Source organism: Cervus canadensis, chromosome X, assembly GCF_019320065.1.
Source record: "Cervus canadensis isolate Bull #8, Minnesota chromosome X, ASM1932006v1, whole genome shotgun sequence".
Classification (NCBI taxonomy): Eukaryota; Metazoa; Chordata; class Mammalia; order Artiodactyla; family Cervidae; genus Cervus; species Cervus canadensis.
The window spans coordinates 43,249,328-43,271,829 of NC_057419.1; the positions used below are offsets into that span (position 1 = coordinate 43,249,328).

At 40.9% G+C, this 22,502-nt stretch overlaps 1 protein-coding gene across 1 annotated transcript in view; it reads right to left on the reverse strand.

Moving 5' to 3' along the window:
* Positions 1 to 22,502, reverse strand: part of MAOA (monoamine oxidase A) — a 79,555-nt gene that overhangs the window by 3,536 nt on the left and 53,517 nt on the right. The window contains exons 7-14 of the mRNA XM_043458589.1: positions 16,993 to 17,142; positions 16,182 to 16,341; positions 15,197 to 15,293; positions 10,448 to 10,501; positions 3,925 to 3,982; positions 2,632 to 2,729; positions 422 to 533; positions 102 to 164 (exon numbers count right to left, since the gene is read on the reverse strand). Coding sequence (XP_043314524.1) covers positions 102 to 164; positions 422 to 533; positions 2,632 to 2,729; positions 3,925 to 3,982; positions 10,448 to 10,501; positions 15,197 to 15,293; positions 16,182 to 16,341; positions 16,993 to 17,142 — 792 coding nt within the window. The remainder of the gene's footprint in view (positions 1 to 101; positions 165 to 421; positions 534 to 2,631; positions 2,730 to 3,924; positions 3,983 to 10,447; positions 10,502 to 15,196; positions 15,294 to 16,181; positions 16,342 to 16,992; positions 17,143 to 22,502) is intronic.

The window sequence follows — 22,502 nt, forward strand, 5'->3', positions numbered from 1 at the left end:
GATCTGCCCTGGAGAGTGGCATCTACAAGGACATCACAGGCTAGAAGTTGAGATTTTTATATGCGATTCTTGCTCTGTAGAGATGGAGCTGCCAAACTTACTTTAGCTTCAGGTTCTTGGATCCAGATGTCTTTGGCAGCCAGCTTCCCCAAAGCATTCAAGACCTGAAAGAAACAAAAAAGAAAAAAAAAAAAAAAAGAAAAAGAAAAGACCTCAAACAAAGTGGCCATGGTATTATGAGGTTCTGTACTTTTGACAGATTCAAGGCCCTGCTGGCCACAGATGAACCTCATGAGTGGAGTGAGGGCAGAGAAGTGGATATCTATTAATAGACAGATGGTCAGTGGCACGATCTGGAAAGACCAGATGACAGCTATGTCAGTGGACTCAGGAGGGAGAGCCATTTGGCTTCCTGTCTTACCTCTCTAGCGGCCCGTTCACCGGCCTCTACTGCTCCTTCCATGTAACCACTCCATTGTGTGGCAGTCTCCGTGCCAGCAAAGTAAATTCTGCCTATAGGTTGGCGAATCACCCTTCAAGGGAACAGAGAGGTCACGCAGTTACCTGGGAACGCGCTGAGGGTAAATGAGCCAATCGTGGCCCTCACTTAAAACCCCACAGAAGACAAGGAAACTCAAATTGTTTCCAAAACTCCCATGCAACTCAGCCAAAGGTGAAAGGCTCCTCCTTGTTTCCTGGGTCTGCACCAAAGGATCTGAGCTTTCAAGCCAGAGAGAATCAGGATATGAGATCATCAATTGCTAAAGGTAACGAGACCTTTTTCTAGCTAGTCAGAATTAAAATGTAAGAACATACATTAGGTCCACACTCAAGATTCATTTGCCTCATGTTTCCTATTTGCAGTCCATTCTGCTATCTACAGTAAGGGGTGTGTTCTTCATGAGATCTCATCTGACTGCCGGGAGGAACAATGGTGGTGAGTGGGAAGACAGGAAGAGGAACTCATTTCTAGCAAAGGAGAAATTCAAAGGATTATATGTCTACCTTCTTCAAAAACAACCTCTGAGAGTTTGGGGTTAGTAGATGCAAACTGTTACATATAGAATGGATGGACAACAAGGCCCTACTGTATAGCTCAGGGAGCTATACTCAATGTCCTGGGATAAACCATACTGGAAACGAATATAAAAAAGAATGTGTAAAATGCATAATTGAGTCACTTTCCTGTATGGCAGAAATTAACACAACACAGTAAATCAACTACAATAAAAAAAAAAAAAACCTCTGTACAATTAGCTTCTATGGATGTATCTAGAGACTGGCTGAGGGTAGTGAAATGGGCTTTCTCTTACAAAGAGGTCTTGGTGAAGAGAACCATGGCAAGGCTGGGCTGAATGAGCCACCATCCCCTCCTACCTTGTTGGCTTTGATTCCTACAGACACTTACGTGAAATCTCCTAAACCATGTATCTCCACCCCAAAGGACTTCACCTCAACCTGCTGTCATGCCTTTTTCCAACTCAGGAATCCTTGGCTTCATCTATCCCTGATCCTAGTCCCCTCTCCGAGACTTCCACTTTGATTCCAGAACCACTCCAGTTCATCAATACTGTTATCACTAACAAAGGCTATTCATTCTTGGCTTGAGATTTGACAGAAATAGCCAACACTAACTGCCCTTTGGAAAAGGAATTAAGCACCCAAGATCTAAACAGGGTTTCCCGTGAATCATTTAATCTTTCATCAGATATTGATGACTTTCACTGAAATACTACACGTGTCTATTGAACTAAAATCATTGCACAATTAATAATTCACTTAAGAAAAACAAACAAAAAGCTCATATAAGGAAAGGATTAACAAACCCTTCTGCCTTCTCTATGGACACACATGACCTTGAGTTAACATTTTAGATCTGTTCCTCTAGAAACCTGATGAAGGCATAAGGCCATATATGTTACCAGGCAACCGCTGCTTATGGTAAAAATGGCTCTCCTCCACCCCCTCACTGGTAACTTGTATCTAGGCTGGGAAAACTCATAAATTGCAAATATCTGGAAAGAGTCTAAATATCTGGGAAATGTTTGGGATTTCTTGAGTATGCTGCCTCTTGTAATTGGGCATGTCCTTTGTGGGGAACCTAGACACTGCCTATGAGGCTGTTTTAAGAGACAAAGGCTCCTGTGAGCTAAGGGGTTTCTAAGCTAAGGTGAATTCTCCCATCTTGTGCACATATCAACTGTTCACACCTTAGCCGTACACAGTGAGATGCTTCCCCATGAAGAGGAATGTCTGATGCTGCTCTGCTGGCAAGACATCTTTAGCCCATGTAGATTGGAGCCCAGGAGCCTAGGGTAGTTGTGCAAGGCTAAATGTTTAGTTGAGCTAAAGAAGGTCCCTTGGAGGACACTGCAGCTTGCAGGATTCTCACGTGTACCAATGGCCCCTGAATTCCTTGCCAGTGCTCTGCGATTGTTCTATGTGCTGCCAGGTACTGTTCTACGTATGGACATACTTCTTTTCCTATGGACACCTAGAATATACAAACTATCTGGGACATTACATATAGGAATGCTGATTCCTGTTTCTAAAATCCCCACTGAGCTTGGCTTATCTAGTTTTAAGCTTGGCACACGTCTTGTATCTATTGGCATAGTGTTCGGGTAGTACCTTCCATATTGAGTCATGATCCCTGGGGGGAAGTACGCAGTGTAGCAGCCTCCGGAGTACTGCTCCTCACACCAGTTCTTCTCTTCATAGTGCACCGGCTGCAGTTCAGTGGGGAGAAAATTTCAAAGGGAAGACAAAGCTGAAATGCTGCCAGTCAACAATAAAGGCTCTTATGTGCTTTACTGTAACAAAAAGTTTAAGTTTTTTTTTTTTTAAGTAGCCCTGTTTTTCTAACTTAAGGGGAAACATGACCGTACCAAGTAATGGCCTTTTGTGAGGTGCCAACAGACAAAACGCATATATTTTGACTTTCTTTCTCAACCTCTTGCCTAGGAGAGACAGGAAGTATTCCAATATCTGGAAGAGAGGGTATCTCTATGTGGATTCTGAAGTCTTTAAGACTCTATCAACAATCAGGTTCTGGAAGGGTCTGCTCAAATCTCTGCATTCTTTAAATAACAGACCTTACTTCCCCATCTACCAGGGCATTACTGCTGAAAAGGGGGTGGGGAGAAGGTAGAAGGAAAGCATAGTGTCTGAAAAAGGCTTTTTTCAGAACCACTTCTCTCAGCTGGAAATGTGAATGATGGGAATCCTATTAAAAAGAGGACAGTTAAAGATGAAAAATGTTTCCCAAGGGACGTGAGAGGACCTTCTCTGATTTCTCTAACACATTCTGCAAGTTTAATCTTCCAACAGTTCAGAGAAAATCCCCTGGAAGAGCCCCCCACTACCTGCTAGGGTCTTTAAAAAGAATTTCATTCTCTTAATTGCTTTCAGTGGTGGATTGAGAGCACCGAAATTCCTAAATGAAGTGTAAATTGAGTCTGCAGATGGAAAAACAAATTAGTATGACTTTGACCTGGGCAGAGAGTCCAGATTCAGTCTGTCTTATCAAGTATATACTGCTGTGCCTTCATCAACAAATAATGATATAGCTGGGATTTTATTTGGCAGCGATCAGTTGACACTGACAAGAGGGCATGGCCTCTGTTTCAGAGACTGATCTCAGTCACCCTGGAAATAATACCTGCAGTTTCTGCCTCTCATTACTACTGGCTGCCAGTTATCCAGCGAACATTTAAACAGCCCAAGGAACTGCTGCATCAGAAATTGCATGCACCGACAGCAGCGTTTTAATGGCCCTTTGTGACTGCTGAAGTTAATCCTCCAGTAAGCATATCCCTTTATACTCTCTTCATAAGACTGTCAGGAAACCAGAATCTGCTTTGCTTTACCACTCAGAGCAAACAGAGCAGAACCTGCTAGGGATTAAAGATGGGGATTTCTTACATGTAAAGCTTCTTGAGATCCTAGCACTTTGGCGTACAGTTCACAGATTTTCCTTTTTCTATAAAAAAAAGAACCAAAGAATGTGAAGGAAGTAATGACTGATGAGTATGGAATAAACACAGCGAGTTCCAGGGTTCTTGCAATGAACCAGATTTATTAAGTGAAAAATTAAAATCAATGGCCTTCAGTAACTACACTAAATGAACAGTTCCTTGAATCTCTGCCCTCAAATTAACTCTCTTTTCCCCGACAGAGTTATGTGCTTTGGAGATTCAACCGACTCTTTGTTCTCTTTTACATTTTTGCCTCTTCCACTACCTACTACCATATCTATTCAAGATTAAAAGGGAGAAAAATGAGATTGAATTAAATTCAGTTTTAGGAATTGATTCTAAGTCACTATTTGGAAATATGTGAAATTCTAAAGTAATCTCTTTTATAAGTCTATAGTAAGCATGATGGTGTCTTTTAACTATCCTATGTTTATGTTTTAAATATCTACGAACATATAAAGCTCATTTAATCTTTTAAATGTAACATAACACATGCTATACTAGGAGAGGCCTATGGTCATTCCAGGGTAGTAATCTGTCACTTGACAGAATTTTCTGTGGACACAGTACTGGGTCCTAAGGGCATGGAGGGGCAGTGGGCATGATGTGTTATATGCTGCTGCTACTAAGTCACGTCAGTTGTATCCAACTCTGTGCGACCCCACAGACGGCAGCCCACCACGCTCCCATCCCTGGGATTCTCCAGGCAACAACACTGGAGTGGGTTGCCATTTCCTTCTCCAGTGCATGAAAGTGAAAAGTGAAAGTGAAGTTTCTCAGTTGTGTCCGACTCTTTGAAACCCCATGGACTGTAGCCTACCAGGCTCCTCCGTCCATGGGATTTCCCAGGGAAGAGTACTGGAGTGTGTTATGTGATATTACCTTAAAACAGTCTCTGACCACCCTCATAATTCATTATGCAAATGACCAGCACAGAACATGGTACATACTATATCTTAAAAATCAATAGCTTTATTCAACTAAGCACTTCTTTTTTTAAAAAAAAATTACCATTTTATTTATTTATTTATTTTTATTTGGCCATGCCATTTGGCCTGCAGGATCTTAGTTCCCCAACTAGGGATTGAACCAGAAGTTAAAGCACTGAGTCCTAACCACTGGACTGCCAGAGAATCCCTATCTAAGTACTTCTTGAAACAGATACAGTTTAAATTCACAATCACTCTTAGTGCAGTTTAAAAGCTCTAATTTACTAAAATTATCCATTTTAGAAATGAATAGTTCTGTTTTAGAAATTGTTTAAACAGGTTAACACTGATCCAGTTATACACTTTAGGTATTTATCTTCTTTAGTCTTTATATAGGTTAAATATTGAAAGTGCTCCAAAATACTTTCTTATATACTAATAAATGACTGGAAAAAAATTGCTAAAAATGCGATAAAGGGTTTAATTCAAATCTGTAAGATAAGCATTAAAAGCTAAAGAGACAAATGGCAAAAAAAATATTGGGGGGGAGGAAGGAGGTAGGGAAGGTTATAGTTATTAGAAATAAATTTAAAAAGATGCCAATTTCATGTTGCCAGTTACAATAGAAAACAAGTGTTCCCAATTTCACAGGTATTCCCAATTTCTCTGAATAATGTTGGACAAAGTGTAACTTTATACATTTATCTGAATGCTCACACTTACATGATTTATACAACTCCTAGAGTTTCCATCTCATGGCTATATAGTGGTAAATCAAGAGAAGGAGGTGGAATGATAAATGTTGTTTACCGACACCACTTTACCATGGAAGGTTTTAAGGGAGAGACAGATGCCACTTCTGAGGTGATGTCACACATCATTAGATAGCTATTTAAGTTCCAGTACAGACAGGCAAGATTCACTGTCCTTCAAGGAGCTGTTTCTACTACAGCTCAATAATGATAAACGAAAGGTAGAACTGGAAGAAGTCTCAAGATTACTGTGTAGTCAGACTACTGTCTGTCTCTGTCTGTGTAATCCAAGCCACTCATTTCAGACATGAGGAGACGGAGGCTCAGTATGCTCAAGAGACTAGTTCAACATCACTCAGCTCACTAATGGCAGGGTCAAGGATCTACCCTCCTGAGCATCCCGCCTGTAGTAAGTGCTCAATAAAAATTTACTGAATCAAAATCCATCCTCAGTCCAGTGTGGTACCCTCTTTTATACTCTATGATATGACTGATTCTTACCTACTTCACATGAGTGTTGCAAGAAATAATTCTGACATTTTGAGTCAATAAGAAAACAAAAGTATTGACAGTCATTATCCTGAAAACTTAACAATGTTTCGTTTACTTTAGGTATATAATAACATCTTTGTTAAAACAGAGTGAACCCTAAAATGTAATCAAACTACTCTATAGTTAACTTTTCATTCAAGAACAGTAAACCAGTTATCATAGAAATTTGTCATTATTGACTGTATTTCACATTATTAAATGAGTCAATGATGAGTTCTAATGAACACAAAGGAAATTATCTTCTCCATCCCTTCCTCCCATTAATATAAAAATTTTTTAGAAAAGTTATATAAGATAAGGATGGTACAGCAATGCACTGGTTGCTTAGCTGGGCTCTAAAAATAACAGAGCATACGTTAAATGATGTAGAAAAGAAGTCATTGTGCAAGTTGGATATACCTACTGGTTTCTAAACCTGGCTGCTCATCATAATTACTCAAAAGGCTTGTTAAAATATGCAAATACTCAGGCCCCACCCCTAACCTACCAAATCATAATCTATCAGCCTCAGAAAAAATATATTTTCCAAACATCCTTTGGGAAATGTTGACGCAGTTCGTTCTGGGAACTATTACTTGAGTCAATAACATTCAGCATTCTAAGTGGTTTTGCCTTATAAAAACTTTTGAGAAGTTTAGCCACTATGTGGAATCAAAACCAAATGTCTACATCCAGGCTGGTATTTATTTTACTATTAATAAGGAGGGAAGGCAGGAAATCCAAAAGAAAATGTCAAGCTTAGTATGACATAATGAAAAAAAGTACACATTAGATGCTATTCGTGACTTTGTCACAAGCTGACTATGGAGCGTTGAACAAATCATTCCCCATCACCAGACCCCCAAATTCTTCCTCTATTGAGTGAGTAGGCAGACACTGAAATAGTTCCCCTTTCCTGACATCAAATCTCATGGTTGCTGAAATAAACAAACCCGTGTGCAAATGTGGGAACGTCTGCGGTCTTTCCCTAACTTGCAAAGTCATCAAAGTAACTCTCAAAGCAAGATCTGCTAGTTGATTTGCTGCTTAATTTTTAAATCAAATGCAGAGAGAAGTATACATTTGCATGCACACCCTCTTCAAAAGCTAACAAAGGATTTAGGGTTATCCCTGTCGTAATGAAAGTGTTGCATAACTCAATGAAGCTATGAGCCATACCGTGCAGGGCCACCCAAGATGGAAGGGTCATAGTGAAGAGTTTTGAGACAATGTGGTCCACTGGAGGAGGGAATGGCAAACCATTCCAGTATTTTGACTGTGAGAACCCCATGAACAGTATGAAAAGGCAGAAAGATATGACACCAGAAGATGAGCCCCCCCCAGGTTGGAAGGTGTCCAATATGCTACTGGAGAAGAGTAGAGGGCAATTACTAATATCTGCAGAAAGAATGAATTAAGCAGCTGGGCCAAAGCAGAAATTATGCTCAGTTGTGGATGTGTCTCGTGGTGAAACTAAAGTCCAATGCTGTAAAGAACAATATTGCATAGGAACCTGGAATGTTAGGTCCATGAATCAAGGTAAATTGGATGTGGTCAAGCAGGAGATGACAAGAGTGAACACTGACATCTTAGGAATCAATGAACTAAAATGGACAGGAATGGGCGAATTTAATTCAGATGACCATCATATCAACTACTGTGGGCAGGAATCCCTTCAAATAAATGGAGTAGCCCTCATAGTCAACAAAAGAGTCCGAAATGCAGTACTTGGGTGCAATCTCAAAAACGACAGCATGATCTTAGTTCGTTTCCAAGGCAAACCATTCAACATCACAGTAATCTAATCACAGTAAGTCTATGACCCAAGCAGTAATGCTGAAAGAGGAATAGTTTCATGAAGACCTTCTAGAACTAACACCAAAAAAAAGATGTCCTTTTCATCACGTGGGGGTTGCAATGCAAAAGTAGGAAGTCAAGAGCTACCTGGAGTAACAGGCAAGTTTGGCCTTTGGAGTACAAAATGAAGCAGGGCAAAGGCTAACAGAGTTTTGTCAAGAGAACACACTGGTTATAGCAAACACCCTTTTCCACCAATACAAGAGATGACGCTACACATGGACATCATCAGATGTAATCAGATTGATTATATCCTTTGCAGCCAAAGATGGAGAAGCTCTATACAGTCAGCAAAAACAAGACTGGATCTGACTGTGGCTCAGATCATGAGCTCCTTGTTGCAAAATTCAGACTTAAATTGAAGAAAGTAGGAAAAACCACTAGGCCATTCAGGTATGATCTAAATCAAATCCCTTATGATTATACAATGGAGATGATGAATAGATTCAAGGGATTAGATCCTGTAGAGAAAGTGCCTGAACAACTATGGACAGAAGTTTGTAACACTGTACAGGAGGCAGTAACCAAATTCATCCCCAAGAAAAATAAATGCAAGAAAGCAAAGTGGTTGTCTCTGGAGGCTTTACAAATAGCTGAGGAAAGAAGAAAAGTGAAAGGTAAGCGAGAAAGGGAAAGAAAAACCCAACTGAATGCAGAGTTCCAGAGAATAGTAAGGAGAGATAAGGCCTTCTTAAATGAACAATGCAAAAATAGAGGAAAACAACAAAATGGGAAAGACTAGGTATCTCTTCAAGAAAACTGGAGATACCAAGAGGACATTTCATGCAAGGATGGGCACGATAAAGGACAGAAATGGTAAGGACCTAACTGAAGCAGAAGAGATTAAGAATAGGTGGTAAGACTACACAGAAGAATTACACAAAAAAGGCCTTAATGGCCCAGATAACCACGATGATGTGGTCACTCAACTAGAGCCAGACATCCTGGAGTGTGAAGTCAAGTGGGCCTTAGGAAGCATTACTATGAACAAAGCTAGTGGAGGTGATGGAATTCCAGCTGAGGTATTTCAAATCCTAAAAGATGATGCTGTTAAAGTGCTGCACTTAATATGCCAGCAAATTTGGAAAACAGTAGTGACCACATGCCTGGAAAAAGTCAGTTTTCATTCCAATCCCAAAGAAGGGTAATGCCAAAGAATGTTCAAACTACCATACAGTTGCACTCATTTCACATGAGTGAACTGAGCATACTAAGGTTATGCTCAAAATCCTTCAAGCTAGTCTTCAGCAGTACATGAACTGAGAATTTCCAGATGTACAAGCTGGATTTAGAAAAGGCAGAGGAACCAGAGATCAAACTGCCAACATATGTTGGATCATAGAGAAAGCAAGGGAATTCCAGAAAAACATCTACTTCTGATTCATTGACTCCGCTAGAGCCTTTGACTGTGTGGATCACAACAAACTGTGGACAATTCTTAAAGAGATGGGAATATCAAACCACCTTACCTGTCTCCTGAGAAACCTGTATGCAGGTCAAGAAACAACAGTTAGAACCAGATATGGAACAATGGACTGGTTCCAAATTGGGGAAGGAGTATGACAAGGCTGTGTACTGTCACCCTGTTTATTTAACTTATAACATGCAGAGTACATCATGTGAAATGCTGGACTGGATGAATCCCAAGCTGGAACCAAAATTGCCAGGAGAAACATCAACAACCTCAGATATGCAGATGATACCACTCTAATGGCAGAAAATGAAGAGGAACTAAAGAGCCTCTTGGTGGGGGTGAAAGAGGAGAGTGAAAAAGCTGACTTGAAACTCAACATTCAAAAAACTGAGACCATGGCATTTGGTTCCACCACTTCATGACAAATAGAAGGGGAAAAAGTGGAAGTAGTGACAGATTTTATTTTCTTGGACTCCAAAATCACTGTGGATGGTGACTGGAGCCATGAAATTAAAAGACGCTTGCACCTTGGAAGGGAAGTTATGACAAACCTAGATGGTATATTAAAAAGCTGAGACATCACCTTGCTGACAAACATGCAATAGGTTTGAACACCTATGTATGGATCTGCTTTTCAGAAAAAGCACATGTTGGAGAACCTTCAAGACGGAATAAAGGTCACTGGGACTTGGCCTCTTAAGCTTTATTCAGATCTAACTTTTTTTATTATTTTTCTCCATCCATCTTACTGAGAAACCCTATCTCTTAACCAACGTAAAACAAATACAGAGATGTAAAACTAAATTAATATATGCACATGGGCAGGAGTGAGTCAAAAGGGGGGCTAGCAAAATACAAAAAAATTGATTTGTTGGGATTTTGAGATTAACAAATTATTGCATTTTTCATAATGTTATTATAGTGTTGTTAGTACAACAAGCACAATATAAAGCTAATCTTTTACATGTTTCAGATGTAAATTCTTACCTTATATCTTTATGTACTTTAGCGAGCCGGTCAGCTTTTCGAGCAAGGATGAAGCTGGAGAGAGAAATTACATTTGAACGATTAGGTGACAGTGGTTTATCTTAAGAGTTGCCTCTTCTTTTTAAAGTGTTCTTGCCTATATCTACAGTAATACCCTAAATACAAACAAGTTTCATTCCAAGAATGCATCTGTAAATCCAATTTGTTCGTAAGTCCAACATAGTTAGCCTAGGTACCCAACTAACACAAGCAGTTATATAGTACTATACTCTAATAAGTAAGTAAGTAAGTGTTAGTCGCTCAGTCATGCCTGACTCTTTGCGACCCCATGGATTGCAGCCCACCAGGCTCCTCTGTCCATGAGATTTTCCAGGCAAGGATACTGGAGTGGGTCGCCATTTCCTTCTCCAGGGGATCTTCCCAACCCAGGGATTGAACCTGGGTCTCCCCGCACAGCAGGCAGATTCTTTACCAACTGAGCTACAAGGGAAGAAGGCTTATAATATTTTTCACACAAATAATACATAAAAAACAAACACAAAAATAAACACTTTTAATCTTAAGTACAGTACCTAGAAAAGTACAGGAGTATAGTACAACAGCTGGTATATGGGGCTGGCACCCACGTTTGTATCTTTGAAAGTTCACAACTTGATGGTCTGTAAGTAGGGGACATACTGTACTCAGCACTAATACACTCTCCCACACTCTCCCATTATTTCCATCTACTAGAGCAAATGCCAAGCTGCCCTCATCTGCTTCTGGGTCCAAAACCCCTGCCAGGGGTAGGCTCCTAAACAATAGATCACTACCTACTCAATATTTTATAGCCAAAGTTCAGTACAGTTCTTGGCATATAGTAGGAAATTGACTATGTAGATGAATTAATGTTGCATTAAATGATGAGCTTGGTAATGACTGTTGCCATCTGTCAAGTTACTTGATAAAAGCTGAAAAAACATATCAAAAAGTGCTTGTTGGGAATTCCCCCGTGGTCCAGCAGTTAGGACTCCGAGCTTCCACTGCAGGGGGCATGGGTTCAATCCTTGGTCAGGGATTTAAGATCCCACATGTCAAAGGCATGGCAATCAATCAATCAATCAATCAATCAATAAAGTGCCTGAAGTGGATGCCATGGTGGGCCACCCAGATTCCTCCTCAGGACCAAACACTCACTACCCTCAGCTCACAGCCAAATCCCTCCCTAGCAATTACACTCTGCAGCAGAGAACTGCCTGGTGCAAGGTCCCATCCCTTCTCAGAACGAATGCCAGAGTGCAGTGGGTACCAAAGCCTACCGCACAGTGCAGACACCTCTGAAAGGCAATCCTTACTTTGAGGCCTCTGTTGGGACAACACTGGAGCCCAACTGTTCCCTCTGCCCAATCCTGATTTGTCCCTCCCCAACAGGTAGCATGCATCTGTGTGCTCAGTCGATTCAGTTGTGTCCGACTCTGTGGGACGCTATGAACTGTAGCCTGTTGGGCTCCTCTGTCCATGGAATTCTCCAGGCAAGAATACTAGAGTGGGTTGCCATGGCCTCCTCCAGGGGATCTTCCCAACCCAGGGATAGAACCCGCATCTCTTGCATCTCCTGCGTTGACAGGCTGGTTCTTTACCACTAGCGCCACCTAGGAAGCCCAGGCAGCACTCCACAGAGCAACTCCTGATGAACCTCCTGAACCCAAATCTCCACCTCTGAGTTGACTTCCTGGGAAACCAGTCTAGCACAGTCCTCAAATTCAGTGACTCAGTAAAACTCAGTTATGATCTGTCTGCTTCCCTTTGATCAAGTAGATTCTACTTATTATGCTATTATTAATTGCATGTATATTTTAAAGAATGGAATTATAACAAGAAATCCTTAGCTATACTATGATTAGAAAGCTTGCCAAAAAATCCAAATGAGCTTAAGGACAATGGAGCAATTTCTCCATTTAAGAAAACTTTTAAAATTGTATTTTTTGTTGTTGTTCTAGACAAAGACAAGTAGATCAGGACTGAAAATGCAAGGGATGAAGACAGAAATTTTGTCCTCTCCCTCAAATCCCTCTCCCCCAATTAAACTGTTCCTCAGTTTGATTGACCATTCCTTTAGAGTTGTTATTTGAGATCATGCTGGGAAGCAAAGATACAAAATGTATTTGTGTTCACCCAGAGAACAGTATTTCAGAGGAAGCTGTGGACTGTTTAAGAAATTTGAACCATTGAACTCTGGGAGATATAGTCATGATTTTGCTCGATTTAACTAACACTTTATGTTGTGGCTTGCTGGTAAGGTGCTAGGTGCTAAATCACTTCAGTCATGCCTGACTCTTTGTGACCTTGTGGCCCATAGCCCGCCTGGCTCCTCTGGCAAGAACATGAGTGGGTTGCATACCCTCCTCCAAGGGATCTTCCTGACCCAGGGATCAAACCCACATCTCTTACAGCTCTTGCACTGACAGGCAGGTTCTTTACCACTGTGCCACCTGGGAAGCCATAGTAATAATGATTTTAGTTAAATTTTAGGTTTATGCAGCAATCATATGTGGGTATTTCAGTGAAAATCACCAATAGCTGATAGAAGATTAAATGATCTATCTGAAAGCCTTTTAGATCCTGGGTGCTTTTCACAGTTCCTTTTCTAAAGGGCAGCGAGTGTTGGCTCTGTCTGTCAAATCTCAAGTCCTGAATGAAATAACCTCTTTGACCTAACTGTAAGAATGGACAATTATTGTTCAACTTTCTTTGGTGTTTTATTGGAGAAATTATACACCCTGGCTTTGGGGTGGGAACATTTCACAGCTCTAAAGTACAAGGTCCTTTCAAGTTTCCAAAGGCAAGTAGTTATCACACACTTAGTGCTGGGCAATTACAGCATCCCTATCTTCAAGGCTTTCATTGCCTAGAGCAAAGAGCAGGGTGGAGGCAATATAGCTTCAAGGCAAGAACAGGGTGGAAGCAATTGTCCAGATAAAACATATTAGAATATCACTGTCTAAGTGTAAGTGTTAGTGCTCAGTTGTGCCCAACTCTTTGCAACCCCATGGACTGCAGGAACTGCATAAATAATCCCATTACCATCTAGAAGGCTTCTGCAATCCATGTCCTTGTTGCTGTGCTATGCTTAGTCACTCACACATGTCCGACTCTTTGCAACCCGTGGACTGTAGCCTGCCAGGCTTCTCTGTCTTTGGGGATTCTCCAGGCAAGAATACTGGAGTGGGTTGCCATGCCCTCTTCCAGGGGATCTTCCCTACCTAGGAATCGAACCCAGGTCTCCTGCATTGCAAGTGGAGACTTTTTACCATCTGAGCCACCAGGGGAGTCCATGTCCTTGTTAATAAAGCTAAAGAAAGCCCAGAACAGTGGATGCCACAGTATTTCATTCCCAGGGCAAGAAAAACATCAATATTCTTTCATCTACAGTCAGATGGGTCTTGACCAGTAGTCTCCAGAAACCTCTGCCTCAACTTCTTGCTTTTCTTTGGCACATAAAAAGGGACAGCAAACTCCCCAAACAATCTATGTATTTTCTTGCCCAGCAGGGTCAGAGATGAATAGGGTACAATGTTCCTATAATCTTTACATTGTGAGCACCTTCCCTTGCCAGGGAGGCTGGTGCTATTTCTTACATCTTACAGGGAGAGAAGCAGTTACAAAATGTTTTGCTGGCAGTCCAGTAGCAGACAGAGTCTGCTTTCTAAGTCCCTAGGGTCATGGGTGTGCTCCTTTTGATTTTGCAATTTCCCTTCAATGACACAATGCACATGAGCTTAACTCTCCTGAGGCACAGGGGAAAACCAATGGTCTCCAAAAGTCACTTGACTGCCAGAGAAGCTGTGTTCTTTTATTGCAATGTACTAGGATAAATAGCCCTTTGTTGGTATTGCTTTGAGGAGGACTAAAAAGTATGACGACTTGGAGGCTATGGCACTCCTTGGAAATTTCTTTGTGGGAGCTCCAATTCCCTCTCTGCACCCCTAGTCTCCTGAGGGCAGAGCAGCTGAGTGAGGCAGGAGAGGAAAAGAGAGTTCTTCCAGACGCAGAACCTTGCCCTGGCACTATTCCTCATGGAGGAGAGCCATGGAGTGACTTACTGGAAAAAGTGCCCTACATTCAAGGCCTGGCTGGCTCTCCTTCAAACTGCACTTCATTGGTCATTCATCTTATCTCCCAGGGTAACAGTGAACAAATTTTTCTTTTCTTTTCTTTTGACTATGCCACATGGCTTGTGGGATCTTAGTTTGCTGACCAGAGATCGGATCTGGGCCCTTGGCATTGAGAGCTTGGAGTCCTAACCACTGGACCACCAGGGAATTCTAACAATTAAAATATTAACATTTGCTATGTAGTGCTGTCTAGAATGGAGAGAGGACTGGAGCCCAGAAAACATAACTTTGGAAGGTTTTACAGGACAAAATAGTTCTCGTTCCAGAATGGCTGTAAACATTCTGTAGGCAAAGTGGTCTACCATGCCATCTGTCTAGCTGTATTTTTCACTCTTGTCCTCCACATGTAAGTTTCATGGGGGAAAGAAACCAATGGACACAAGTTCAAAGTTGTGTTCACTTTAGTAAAGTTTCCCAATGTTCTCATGCCACATACTCTATGACTCTAATATTACCATACATGAAAACATGATATGTTGTCTATAGGGTTACTTAGCGTTGCCTGAGCTTGAGTCCAAAACAACATGCTCTGCCAGTTCCCACACCAAGATACCAACATAGTTTGCAAAATGCAGAACATCCAGGTCTCACTTACCCCATGATAGCAGGCAGTGATCCATCTGGTTTGGTATCATCCAGCGTTATTGAAATTGGAGCTTCCTCATCTTCGATAATCATACAGCCACAGTAATCTTAACCAGAAGAAAAATAATAGGGGATTGAGAAACTTCATCAGGGATTTAGGAAGGACATTTTAAAATATATATACAAAACTATTTTGCTAAGAGGAAGGCAAAACTTAAACTATTGGTCTTTGCCCCGATTCCAGAAGTTCTTTTCCATTAAATACACTCACTGATTAAACAAGGATGTTTGGTCACCCAGACACATTAGAAAATGACCCATCTCGATGACCTTTACATAAAGGTCAGGTATGATCAATGCATGAGTAAAACTGTAAGATGGCCTTGGTGTTGTGGAAATCACAAGAAACAGTAGGATGTGTTAGAAGGAATTGCCTCTGGGACACCAGGGAAGAAATGGAAAGAAGGAATCCTTTTAGTATGAGATGAAGGCTTAGCAACAACCGACACCATATCCGCCCAGACCCTGCCTCATGCCAACACCCCGACAGGAAGTCTCGTTGTTGCCATTTTATACAGAGGCTGAGGCTGAGAGGTGAAGTGTCACCTGAGGCAACACAGCTAGTAAGCAAGTGGGGTCCAGGAATGTATGACTTCAAAGGAGCGCTCTTTCACGGTGGTCCTTTGTCTCACTGTGCTCATGAAGAGGAAGTGGTGAGACATATGCCAGGGGCCTGGGCAATATGGCCTTGCAACTGGAGGGCCTGCTTCCTTGCCTCTCACTGCCAGCAAGCACTCTTGGGGCCATTTTGTGTTGCTGGGGACTATGAAGAAATGGACAGACTGAGATTTCTGATCCTTTCTCTGCCAACTGGAAACACATCTTTTTTCCGTTCAATGTGTAGTATATGTTCCTACTGAAATGAACTGATATGTTCCTAAAAAAGAGTGCAGTCTTCTCTTCATACAATTTAAACATGAATAAACACAGCCTACCTTTTTTCTTCCAAAAGGCCTCCTTGTAATACATCATGCACTTAATGACAGCCCCCATTGGAAGACGCTGTATCAGCTGGTTTCGCTCTGATGGAAGCTCTGGTCTAAAGTGTATCTTGGCAGTCAAAGTTGGTGGGATTGCGCTAATGACATATCGGCACTGAAACAAAGAGACACAAAATACCATCTCAAATGTGAGTCACAGTCTTTGCAGGGGACATGAAACATCACATTTATCATTTTGAGGGACACTAAGCAGTCACAATGTATAGTATGAGACCACTGTGAGGCAACAACACAGAAAAAGGCACATCAGTTCAGTTCAGTTCAGTTGCTCAGTCGTCACATCAACTAAGGCTAATAATTTGGAAGACTGAGTCAGAAATATGCCAGCATCAATCATGCCACTGCTTGGATTATATTTGGTTAGAAGCTGCAGAAGACAGAAACGTGTTAGTCGCTCAGTTGTGACTGACTCTTTGCGAGCCCGCCAGGCTCCTCTGTCCATGGAATTCTCCAGGCAAGAATACTGGAGTGGGTGGCCATTCCTTCTCCAGGGGATCCTCCCCACCCAGGGATCGAACCCAGGTCTCTTGCATTGCAGGCAGATTCTTCACCATCTGAGCCACCAGGCTGCCAGAGACCTACTCAATATAAGCTCTTTAAATTTTATTCATTTATGGGCCACACCATGAGGCAGGCAGGATCTTAGTTCTCTAACCAGGGGATGGAACTTGTGCCCCCAAGTCCTAACCACTAGACCGTCAGGGAATTCCCATAATACACATTTCTTTTGACAAAACTGAATTACCTCATAAAGTTCACGATTCAGGGTCTCTATGGTGATGTTTTCACTTGACTGGTCAACATAGGTGACAGGACTCCTCAGTTTCACCTTGTCCCCTAGGAGCTGCATTATCCGTTCGCTTACTTGACCAGATCCACCTACAAACTTCCGTTCCTACAGGAAAAGGCAGGCAGGGATGGAAATGTGACAAACGCCCCAGGAAGGAAAGCCATATTTACCACTGATTAGAAACCTCTGGAAAATCACAGGCCATACCTCCACTCTCTGCACTGTTAACTGTTAGAACTCATTAGGACAGGGACAGTCTACCAAGACACCTCAGTCACCATGCTCTGTGCAGCTTCACGTGACAAAAAGCTGTTATTGGTTTATGGAATCACAGAATCAGTGGGAAGGGATGAACTGGGAGATTGGGACTGACATTATATATATAAAATAGATACCTAATAAGAACCTACTGTGTAGTACAGGGAACTCTACTCAATACTCTGTTAAAGGCCTATATGGGGAAACAATCTATTAAAAAAAGAGTGGATATATGCGTATGTATAACTGATTCACTTTGCTGTATACCTGAAACTAACATGACATTGGAAATCAACTATATCTCAATAAAATTTTAAAATCAAATCACAGAATCAGAAGGAAGGTTTCCCTAGACCACTGGCACCTCGACTGAATGCAAATATCAGCAAGCTTCAAATGCCCAAGAGTGCAGTGGATGGAGGGTGTCTGGCAACAGGGAAGGTGCTGCGATTCTCACAGGGGGAGGCGGTTTCCTTTTAAAAAAAAAAAAAGATTATTTTTTTCTAGTTTCACTGAGATAGGGATGCAGTTTCTTTTTTTTTTTTCATTTATTTTTATTAGTTGGAGGCTAATTACTTTACAATATTGTAGTGGTTTTTGTCATACATTGACATGAATCAGCCATGGAACACATGTGTTCCCCATCCCGATCCCCCCTCCCACCTCCCTCTCTACCCGATCCCTCTGGGTCTTCCCAGTGCACCAGGCCTGAGCACTTGTCTCATGGGGATGAAGTTTCTTAACTCCCCTCAGTTTGTTAAAGTCCCAGGCCAGGACTGTCTAGGCGCAACAGGCTCATGGTGCTCTCAAGGATCACCTGGTCATCACCAAAAGATGTTCTAAGAATCTAAATCTCAGCTGTTGAGAACTTTTTGCCAAAATGCCTGGAAGTTTCACTGGGAGGACAGAAGAGTGAAGGCTAAGCATCTGCCTATTCCTCCAGACATTGTGGACTAGCTCCCTTGAGCAGCTCTATAAGACCATGAGTGCTGCACCCTAGTGCCATCTGCTACACTCACCATGGAAATGCTTCCAGCTTAATCTAAGGTCAGTCCTTAATACAGTGTATTTTGTAAGAACCGGGGGAATATTTTTAGCCTGCTAGAGATCGACCATTCTTTGAATGATTAGAAATACAAGTAGGCAGACTGAAGCATAGCCCAACATTGTTCAATTAGGTACCTTAATCACGTTCCTCCAGAAAGCCTGTGCCAGCAGCCACACAATAATTTTTACACTTGAATAACTGGCTATTGTTTTAATGATACCACTATAGCTCCTTTTAAAAACATCACCAAAGTAGTTTGGTTTCATGATCTGTCCATCCTCACAAAACCGGAACCATTTAATAATTTGACCTCTGTTTTCCAAGAGTTACTCTGAATGTTAGTATAGTGGAAAGACCAGGAACTCTTTTCCATCTTCATATCTAGTATTTGTTGAACTAAACTATTAAAGGATAAATAACTATTAAACTATTAAAGGATAAATCTAAGTTCTTTGTAAAGGTATTGTGATAATGGTTTTACATTCATAATCTGAACTATGCCCTCCAAAAGGTCATGTGGAGTTTGCCTAGAAGTATCTTGGCTCCTCTGAATGAGGAATATAACACAGTACTGTAAAGAAATTATCTTTCAATTAAAAAATAAATTAAATATATATATATATATATATATATATATATAAATTGAGTCAAGATATTTCCAAAAGACCAATATAGGTTAAAAGGAGTAATATGGGTTTTCTAGATGTAAAGGCACTTAAAAAATTCGACTGCCTTATGTTTGCTAAAGCTGAAGGTCAAACTGGCAACCATAAGAACAACTTAGGGACTTCTGGAGGTCTCCCAAGGAGAGGAATAATTCACTAAGTTGACAATGACTCTACACCTCATACTGTGAAACAGAGCATAAGTTAGAACTAAATTGCTCCCAATTAAACCTTATCCCATCGAGGCATAACATTCCTAGAAAAGAGACACCCATTTTCTTTCACTAAGGGAGAGTCTTGAAATAAAGAATCACAGAGTTTGGAAAATCCGGGAATTGAAATTCTGGCTTTACTACTGGCTTGTTGTGTATCCAACCAGGGAGCCAGATGAGTTACGTTCATTAGTAATGGCTGTGGTATCAGTTCAGTTCAGTTTAGTCGCTGAGTCGTGTTCGACTGTTGGCAACCCCATGGACTGCAGCACATCAGGCCTCCCTGTCCATCACCAACTCCTGGAGTTTACTCAAATTCATGTCCATCGAGTCGGTGATGCCATCCAACCATCTCATCCTCTATTGTTCCCTTCTTCTCCTGGCTTCAATCTTTCCCAGCACAAGGGTCTTTTCAAACGAGTCAGTTCTTTGCATCAGGTGGCCAAAGTATTGGAGTTTCAGCTTCAGCATCAGTCCTTCCAATGAATATTCAGTACTGATTTCCTTTCGGATTGACTGGTTTGATCTCCTTACACTCCCTGGGACTCTCAAGAGTCTTCTCCAATACCACAGTTCAAAAGCATAAATTCACTGGGGCATCAGAGTCTTGCTGAGTTGAATCTGCTTCTTGTTGGCTCAGTATTTCTTATGAAGAAGATCTTGAAGTATAGAGGTCTAATTATTTAAAATACTAAGTCATTCTACGTTTCCATTTTATTAATGGAATATTGCAATCAGTTGTAAACTAATAACCTCATATAGTGATTTGCACAAAGACTCCTTGAACAAAATCTGTACAGTTAAGTACAAAAAGTATCTTATTTGAATGCTAAGTTTTTTCCATAGTCATAATAATGGCTTTTACATTGAAAGACTAATAGGAATTCTACATATATTAATTCTTTAATAAAATCTAGACTCAAATCAGTGTACTCTCCATTTTATTGCCTTACCTGAATCAGTCCTATTAGGTTGGTAATAGATTTTTTTTATATACCCAAATTTGATTTAAAAGTAAACTCTAGTTATTAAGCACTTAAAAAAAGAAATCCAGAAGCACATTTTCCTTGCACAAATCAGTTACAAAGTTCAAAAGTGTTTCTTAGGTCTTAAGACTCAGTTTTTAACTTTGTAAACCACATCTGAAGACTTGGCACTTCTGCATTATTGTGTTTCATTTCTTTCTCTTTTTTTCTATTTTGGTTAAGAGGATAGTATAAAAAGATTTTCCGGCATTCTTGTTCACTTGGTTAATTTGTATAAGCTTCTGATTGTCAGTTGCTCAGATAACAAGTGACAAGGCAGAATTCTTGAAAGCATTAAAGTTCCTTAAACCTAAGGCTAAATCTTGAATATATTATTGAATTCTTTACTATCCTGATGGCTGGCAGATTGACAGCTGCACATTTGACATGCTGTGGTTTTTGGTTCTGGGGGTATTTTTGGACTTTATTTTTCATTGCAGATTTATTTGGCAATGTACAGTAAAATTTGTAAACTTGCATCAAGTTTATGAATAAAGAACCACTTTAAAAAAAAAGCACCAATTCTTTGGCACTCAGATTTCTTTATAGTCCAACTCTCACATCCATACATCACTACTGGAAAAACCATAGCCTTGACTAGATGCACCTTTGTTGACAAAGTAATGTCTCTGCTTTTTAATATACTCTCTAGGTTGGTCATAACTTTCCTTCCAAGGAACAAGCGTCTTTCAATTTCATGGCTGCAGTCACCATCTGCAGTGATTTTGGAGCCCAAAAAGATAAAGCCTGCCACTGTTTCCACTGTTTCCCCATCTATTTGCCATGAAGTAATGGGACTGGATGCCATGATCTTACTTTTCTGAATGTTGAGCTTTAAGCCAACTTTTTCACTCTCCTCTTTCACTTTCATTAAGAGCTCTTTAATTCCTCTTTGCTTTCTGCCATAAGGGTGGTGTCATCTGCATATCTGAGGTTATTGATATTTCTCCTGGCAATCTTGATTCCAGCTTGTGCTTCAGCCAGACCAGCGTTTATCATGATGTACTCTGCATAGAAGTTAAATAAGCAGGGTGACAACATACAGCCTTGACATACTTCTTTCCCGATTTGGAACCAGTATGCTGTTCCATGTCCAGTTCTAACTGTTGCTTCCTGACCTGCATACAGATTTCTCAAGAGGCAGGTCAGGTGGTCTGGTATTCCCATCTCTTTCAGAATTTTCCACAGTTTGTTGTGATCCACACAGTCAAAAAGGCTTTGGCATAGTTAATAAAGCAGAAGTAGATGTTTTTCTGCAACTCTCTTGCTTTTTTGGTGATCGAATGGGGTGCTGGCAGTTTGATCTCTGGTTCCTCTGCCTTTTCTAAATCCAGCTTGAACATCTGGAAGTTCACAGTTCATGTACTGTTGAAGCCTGGCTTGGAGAAATTTGAGCATTACTTTACTAGCGTGTGAGGTGAGTGCAATCATGCGGTAGTTTGAGCATTCTTTGGCATTGCCTTTCTTTGGAATTGGAGTGAAAACTGACCTTTTCCAGTCCTGTGGCCACTACTGAGTTTTCCAAATTTGCTGGCATATTGAGTGCAGCACTTTCACAGCATTATCTTTTAGGATTTGAAGTAGCTCAACTGGAATTCCATCATCTCCACCAGCTTTGTTCGTAGTGATGCTTCCTAAGGCCCACTGGACTTCGAACTCCAGGGTATCTGGCTCTAGGTGAGTGATCATACCATCATGATTATCTGGGTCATGAAGATCTTTTTTGTATAGTTCTGTGTATTCTTGCCACCTCTTCTTAATATCTTCTGCTTCTGTTAGGTCCATACCATTTCTGTCCTTTATTGTGCCCATCTTTTCATGAAATGTTCCTTTGGTATCTCTAATTTTCTTGAAGAGATCTCTAGTCTTTCCCATTCTATTGTTTTCCTCTATTTCTTTGCATTGATCACCGAGGAAGGCTTTCTTATCTCTCCTTGCTATTCTTTGGAACTCTGCATTCAAATGGGTATATCTTTCCTTTTCTCCTTTGCCTTTCGCTTCTCTTCTTTTCATAGCTATTTGTAAGCCCTCCTCAGACAGCCATTTTGTTTTTTTGCATTTCTTTTTCTTGGGGATGGGCTTGATCTCTGCCTCCTATCTAATGTCATGAACCTCCATCCATAGTTCTTCAGGCACTCTGTCAGATCTAGTCCCTTAAATCTATTTGTCACTTCCACTGTATAACCATTAGGGATTTGATTTAGGATGTAGTATGGAAGCAGGGCAAATGCTAGTAGGCAGCAAAATTTATCCCCAA